Consider the following 7,162-nt stretch of genomic DNA (forward strand, 5'->3'; position numbering starts at 1 on the left):
GGGTGTCGTGAATTACGTTGGCGAAGAACCATCACATAAACCGCTACAGGTTGACTCAATAGCTTCTTGCAACACCTTTATGGTAACCGCTGCATCCGCCCTAACCAAGGGATAGATCCTCGCACAAATTACGTTGTAATCGAGCTGTCGGTAGTCGCTCGATATCGATGTGACCAGGCATGTGTGGCTCCGTTGTACCTTCTAACCTCTCAGTTACCCTTGCGCTGCCGAAGTGCCACGTAGATGATCCAATTGCAGCCATTTCCAAACTCCTTGCATCTCCCAACATACTTCAGATGATCAGATTCCATAACTCGATACTGAACTCCACAACGAATGCTATAATCCTTAACACTCATCACAGCTTCCTCCTTAGTCTGGAAAGATTGACCAATCTAAAATTCTCTAGAAGCATTGTCCTCGTGTAATCCTTGGTATCCGAAGGTGTGTGCATCATCTGGTTGTTGACTCACTGCTTCCAGAATAAGTGTCGAGAAATGCGGAGGTTGTTGGTGGGACCCAGAACTTGATGGCCCCTGAGGTGCAGGTGGGGACACTGGAGTCTCCTCCTCACTATCCCCTGATATATGATTGGGCTCATCATCCGAATCATAGTCCCGCATCGCGTCCTCAACGTGATCCGGCTCACCACTTCCAACAAGACCAGTAATCAAATCGGGTGACTTATCTGCCGGTGCTAGAACAGGTGGAGGTGCAGGTAGGAGACAACCAGGTGCAATGACAGGCATTGAAGTAGAAGCACCCCACCGTCGTCGACTGAGGATTTGGTGCTGAAGTCTCGGAACTTTCCACACGGTCTTCCAATTTGGCAAACAACTTGTGTATTCTCACCTGCAGAAAACTCTGCCGACAATGAAACAGCACCCCCATGTCTTCATCCAACCCTAGGACAAATATTTCATACTGCACACCACTCGACACGACTGCCATCGGAATCTTGTAGAATACCTTTTTCACCGACTTGGCCCCAGCTAACCCTGCCTTCTGTAATATGTTCCTCTTCAGATCCGACAAAGTATTAGTCGAACGGATAAAAATGCTCAGCGGTTCTTTATCCGTGAACTTAACACCATGCATGTTATTTTTTTTTTATTTTACCAAAACAGTGGACTAGAACTATTAAGCTTTTCTCTCTATCCATTTATGAAAGTGTGAAAATGACTCTCTTTAAATAACCCACTTCCTATCTTGGTATTTATAGACAAAGTTTACAAGGCATAAACCGCTACACTCCTGTAGCGGTTTATGCACGTATAAAAAAACACACATAAACCGCGATATCCCTATAGCGGTTTATGTGATGGTTCTTTGTCAACGTAATCCACGACATTCCTGTAGTGGATTACGTGCATTTTGTAAACTGCGATACCTCTATCACGGTTTACATAGTTTAGGGAAAAAATGCATTTTGGTATTCAGTTTGTATAATGTGTATTCTAGTAAAATTGGTTAGCAATTTATTTAAATTGGTAAATTATCCTCTTTTTCATCTTTTCGTTTTTGTCTTATTTAAGAGCTAAAACAAAATAATGCTGTTTAGCCTTATATCCATTGTCGCAAGTTAGAGTCAATTAAGTATTTCCTTCGCTGACCTATAAAAGGTCCAGAGATTAATATGGTGCCTAGAATTAAATTTTGGGACCGGTATATTTAATTTTAAATTGAGCACTAAATTAGTGAAAGCAGTGAATTTGAGAATCACTCTAGGGATCTAAACAGACCAAAAGGATCCCCGATAAAAAATTAGCAATGTATGAACTAAAAGTATTACAAGTCTGGGTCTGAATCTGAGTATGAATCTGCCAGGATTACTTTGGGAATATGAGCTATCTTGTGCCAATCCTCCCCTGTTCCTTCCTTGCACCGCTCCATCAATGCTGGGCAGCCTCCAATAATCAAGGATTGAAGTGACGTAAGATGCCGTACACCTTCAGGCAAGCATCTCAAACCCTTACATTCATGAATTGACAAACGTCGAAGAGAACATAAGTTTTCCAAACTCTGTTCTGGTAAACACTTCAGCTTACCACAGTTTTTGATGACAAAGCAGTGAGTTTTGTGATGTCAGATGGCAGTTCCTTTAATTCACTGCAAGAATCTATCTCCAGAGTTGCAAGAGAGGTCATGTTGCTCATCATTCCCTCTGGAAAGTACGATACATCACAATTCCAAAGCTCAAGTTCGTTAAGACCATTGAGATTAGAGATTGACATCACTAACTCAATCTTGCATCCCGAAACAAAGAGGCTTCTACCACGTGGTGGAAGGCACGGCAATTGCAGTTTAGGGCAACTGCCGATATTCAGGTTAGAAAGAGAAGGGAACATGTGTGTCGTTTCCCGTTTCAAGAAACGCTCCACGTTCCCCAAGTCGAACACGCTGAGTTGCTCCAAAGACGGGAATGGCTTTGCTTCAACACCCTCATAAATTTCATCTTCGTCAATGTACCGCACTTCATCCATGGACCTTATCTCAAGCTCTCTAAGAGACGGGAGTCTCCCAAGTGACGGAAGTTGCCTGCAGTTTTTACACCAAAAAAGTCGCAAAGAAACTAAACTGTTGAGAGCTGAACTGTTTCCCATCCAAGTTGGCAAATGTAATCCGCCATAGCCATCTATTAGCAACCGCTTGAGATTTGAGTGAGGTTGGAGCGCTTCAAGTACTTCTTCCACACCAACTGACTTCGTTTCACCACTGTTTTCCCACCACAAATATAACACTCGAAGGTCTTGTTTACCCTTCAAATTGGCATCTTCAGCTTCAGATACACTGCTGACATTTCCTAGTCCTGAGATGCTTAGCTTTCCTCCTAGATTCAAATGACGTAACTCTGCCAAACTATGCCCTTTCTCTGATTTCACAATGTATTCACTTAGTGTTCTCAATTCACGCAGCATGTGAATGTCTGGACACATTTCAGATAACTTACAACATTCAATGACAAGATGTCGGAGATTTCGTAAGCGAGTCAAGTGTTTTGGCAGACTAAAAAGTTTATAACAATACACTAGTTTCAAGATTTCCAATTTATGTAAGCTGTAAATAGAATCAGGAATGCTCTTTATATCTAAACCACAAAGCCCTAAATATCTCAAGTGGCTTAAATTCTCGACTGATGGAAATTTAAAAGTTCTTGTGCATAACACTCGAAGAGAAATGTTTGTTGGACAAAAATATGTAGTCATCCAATTGTACCAATCCAAATCATATAACGTTCGCAAAGATTCATATTTCTCACATGATCCCTTTTTGAATGGTGTTTCAGTTACTCCATAACACTTGAAACCAATATGATGTGTGTTTCTTGGCAAGTCAGTATGGTCTGCTTCCTCCAAACACATACACTCTTTTTCTGTAATTGACTGAGCAAGATCATGGACTAGATCATGCATTTCCAAATAACTATCACCTGAATCATCATTGATCTTGACATCTTGAAAAAATGATTTTTGGCACAATTCATTCCATATCATGTTGCCAACCTCCTCTACATCCAAGCTTGCCCGAGATGATATAAACCCGTTCGCCATCCAAAGATGAATCAATTCTTGTTTATTGATTCTTGTATCTTTGGGAAATATGGCACAGAAAGCAAAGCACTGCTTCAATGTTGGTGTCAGGTGAAAGTAGCTCAACCTCAATGCAGGCAAAATATGATTCTCATTTGGTAAAGTCCATAGGCTACTTTCCTTAACCTCAAGCCATTCATTTCTGGTATTCTGGAGTGCATCAAACCTCCTAATGCTTTTGCTGCGAGAGGCGATCCCCCACACTTGATCACTATCTCCTTGCCGATTTTAACAAGCTCTTCATCCTCCTCTTTGTCAGCTCTAAATGCACGCTGTTTGAACAATGACCAACAATCATCTTCAGATAGGCCTGACAAATCATGAGTTTGGTATGCACCCATGATTGTTGCAACATCTTTATCACGACTGGACACCAAAATAGAGGCCCCTTTGGATCCACAACACAAAACAGATTTCAACTGATCCCATTTGTCTTGGCTTAATCCGAGCTCAAATTGTTGGTTTTTTATCCATACATCATCTAAAACCAACAAGAACCTTTTACCTTGAAGCAATCCTTTCACTTTTTCTTCCATCACAGGTAGCTCCAAAATTTCACACTTATCCTTTGTGATAAATTGCACAATGGAACACAAAATCCTTGTGACATTGAAAGACTCAGAAATACAAAGCCAAATCTTCAGGTTAAAATGGCTACTTACTCGTTCATCATTGTAGACCAACTGAGCAAGTGTTGTTTTCCCAAGACCACCTAAGCCAACAATGGGATAGACAGAAAGCAACTCAGAGTTTCGTGTTGGGCTAAGAAGAAACTCCACAACCATCTCTTTATCTGCATCTCGTCCAAGTACTTGAGGACTAACAATAGTTGGGCTGGTTTGGCGCCATTCAGCTACTTCAGTTGGCCTCTCCCTGACACCTTCCCTTAGAAGAAACTTGTTCTTATCTTCAGCAATTCGATCCAATCTTCGTATGACCTCATTCAGCTTGCGTCCAACCTTGCGCCGAAGCATGATGTTGTCCGGTTTGAAAGATGCTAACCACTCATGTTGAGAGTATTCCGTAGGCAACTGATCAAGGACATCATCCAGCAGGTACACAGCATCTTTGAGTTGTTGGAGCCAAATCTTGATAGGGGGGTTAGACCATTGTTTCTCCTCAGCATCATCAAGAACAGCTCTGATCAGTTCTAAAGTTCGTGATAGGTCTTCAGTCTTTTCCTTGATTCCAGAGAAGGCTGCAAATTCTCTCTGGACCAAAGGGATCACCTTCTCCAGCACAATCCCAAGCAAGGCCTCGGCCATTTCCAGAAATGCAACAAATGAAGAAAGGAAGACAAAGATCAGAGATTTTGGTTTTGCTTTGACGAGTAGGAAAGAAATGAGTTGTGAATAGGAACTGTCTTGTAATACAAAATGCAGTCCGTGTTGAAAGAAAACTCCAACGAAAAAGTTAATGGATCATCTTTTAATTTCTACCATCTATTCTTAATCTTTTACTTTATCAAAAGAGGTATTTTCACAATACTTTGCCTACAATTATTGTCCTCGTGCCCAGACAAGAGAAAGAAATTATTGTCTTTTTGATGGCCATTCTGTGTTACTTTAATTTGTCTAAAATCAATAATTTCCACAGTATTGATGCCTTTTTTTTCTTTTGGAGGTCCCTTCTAGTCCTATAGGGATAAGAACATTTCAATTATTGCTAGATGTTTGTTTTGAATTAACTAGAAATCATTTAGAATTGAATTTTAGTTGCAAACTATATTAATACTTGAATTATAAGAAGTAGAAATTAGATGCAGTGAATTTATTTTAAGACCAAAGGAACATAACTATATAGACAATAAATATATTAGTTGTGTAAATTCTGTTGAAAATCACTTCTTACTTTATTTTTCTTTATGAAATGTTGCTTTTTGTTTTGTAATAATCAGAACAAAGTAGCATGCAAACTAACTAGAAAATATGTGAAGTATTCACCACCTCTGATCTGTATGCATATGTGAAGTATTGAAGTTAATGTGTATGCAGATGAGAAATATTTCAAATGATGAAAGGGAAAGTATAGGGAGCCAATAGAATATTTGTACAATGTGTATAATGGAGGTTTAGGGAGTATTAGAGATATAATCATTAGTGTTACCTTTTTCCATTAACGTAAGCTTTTAGAATGAGTGGTTTTATGACATGAGATTAGGGCTGGCAATGGGTAGGGTAGGGTAGGGTTTGGACCCTACCCTAACCCTACCCGCGGGTAGAAAATCTCAATAAAACTCTACCCTACCCTACCTGCGGGTTGAGAATCTCTCAACTCGTACCCTACCCGCATCCTAAATTACAAAACCTTACCCTATCTTACCCTATCCGCAGAAATATCAATTTTTTTAAAAATAAATATAAAACTCAATCATTCTAAATTTCATACATATTAATGAAATAAAAAATAAACAACTAAATTCAAATTAAAATAAAAGACAAAAAAATCTTAAAGAAATTCAACATAAAATTATAAACATACATATTATTATATTAATAAAATAAAAAACTAAGTTTAAATTAAAATTAAACACAATAAAGTCCTAAACAAATCCAACATAAAATTACAAATAGCATAATTATCAAGTTCTTAATAAAATTAAAATAACATAAACAAAGATAAATGTCTTTAAACATTTCTTTTAATTCCAAGTTCTTGCAACATTATTCTTCTGTCAGTTCAAAAAATGCATCATCATCTTCATTAGCAGTTTGATAATCAGGTTTCCACCTAAAAATCAAATACAACAATTTTATTATATATAATTTTAACATAATTATAATTTCTAAACAAATTAAAAAATTTGAAAACATAAATAACCTCTTTTATAATATTCTGCCCACAACCAATTTTGATTGCACATAAGAGCTTCTACCGTATCTTCATGAAGACTACCACGATGAGTAGCAATTATATGGCCACTTGTGCTAAAAGAAGACTCAGAAACAATAGTAGACACAAGAATGGCAAATATGTCTCTTGCAATTTTCTGAAGAGTTGGAAACCTAACTCCATTTACCTTCCACCAGGCTAATATATCAAAATCAGGAGTTAAAGGATGAACATCTTCCTCTACATAGTGATCAAATTCCATCTTCACAAATGAACCATTTTCCTTCTTATTTTGTCTAATATACAATTGATAACCAACATCATCATCTTCATCTGCATTAACCCTAAGCTCTTGTGTAGATTCCACTGACATATTGCTTGAATTCGATGTATTCTTTTGATATTCATGAAGTAACTCATAACATGCCTGTTTGATTCTCTCAACTTTCCTTGTGCATTCATTAGGATCTTCACATACCCTAGCAAACTTATATTCAAACCCATCAATCTTATACCTAGGATCTAGAATTGCAGCAACACCCATAATACCATGAATTTCTTCCCAATACTTATCAAACTTTTTCTTCATCATACATGTCATGCTACTAATAACTGGGTCAGGAGAAACAGCCCATTTTTTCAATCCAACATGTATCTCACATACTTTATTAAAGTGAATGTTGGCAGTTGGAACTTGAGTTCCAGAAAACAACTGAGTCACATCATAAAAAAGTTTTAAT

The 7,162-nt window shown here is 38.1% G+C and overlaps 1 protein-coding gene and 1 pseudogene across 1 annotated transcript; both read right to left on the reverse strand.

Annotated features, from left to right (window-relative positions):
- Positions 1 to 209: 209 nt before the first annotated feature.
- On the reverse strand, positions 210 to 1,098 carry LOC130948858 (uncharacterized). The gene is made up of 3 exons (XM_057877733.1): positions 744 to 1,098; positions 474 to 697; positions 210 to 377 (listed from the first exon to the last, which is right to left on the reverse strand). The coding sequence occupies exons 1-3, from the start codon at positions 1,096 to 1,098 to the stop codon at positions 210 to 212; spliced, it is 747 nt and encodes a 248-aa protein (XP_057733716.1).
- A 570-nt stretch (positions 1,099 to 1,668) lies between these two features.
- On the reverse strand, positions 1,669 to 4,948 carry LOC130948152 (putative disease resistance protein RGA1; annotated as a pseudogene).
- Positions 4,949 to 7,162: the final 2,214 nt, after the last annotated feature.

Source organism: Arachis stenosperma, chromosome 9 (assembly GCF_014773155.1).
Source record: "Arachis stenosperma cultivar V10309 chromosome 9, arast.V10309.gnm1.PFL2, whole genome shotgun sequence".
NCBI classification, from domain to species: domain Eukaryota; kingdom Viridiplantae; phylum Streptophyta; class Magnoliopsida; order Fabales; family Fabaceae; genus Arachis; species Arachis stenosperma.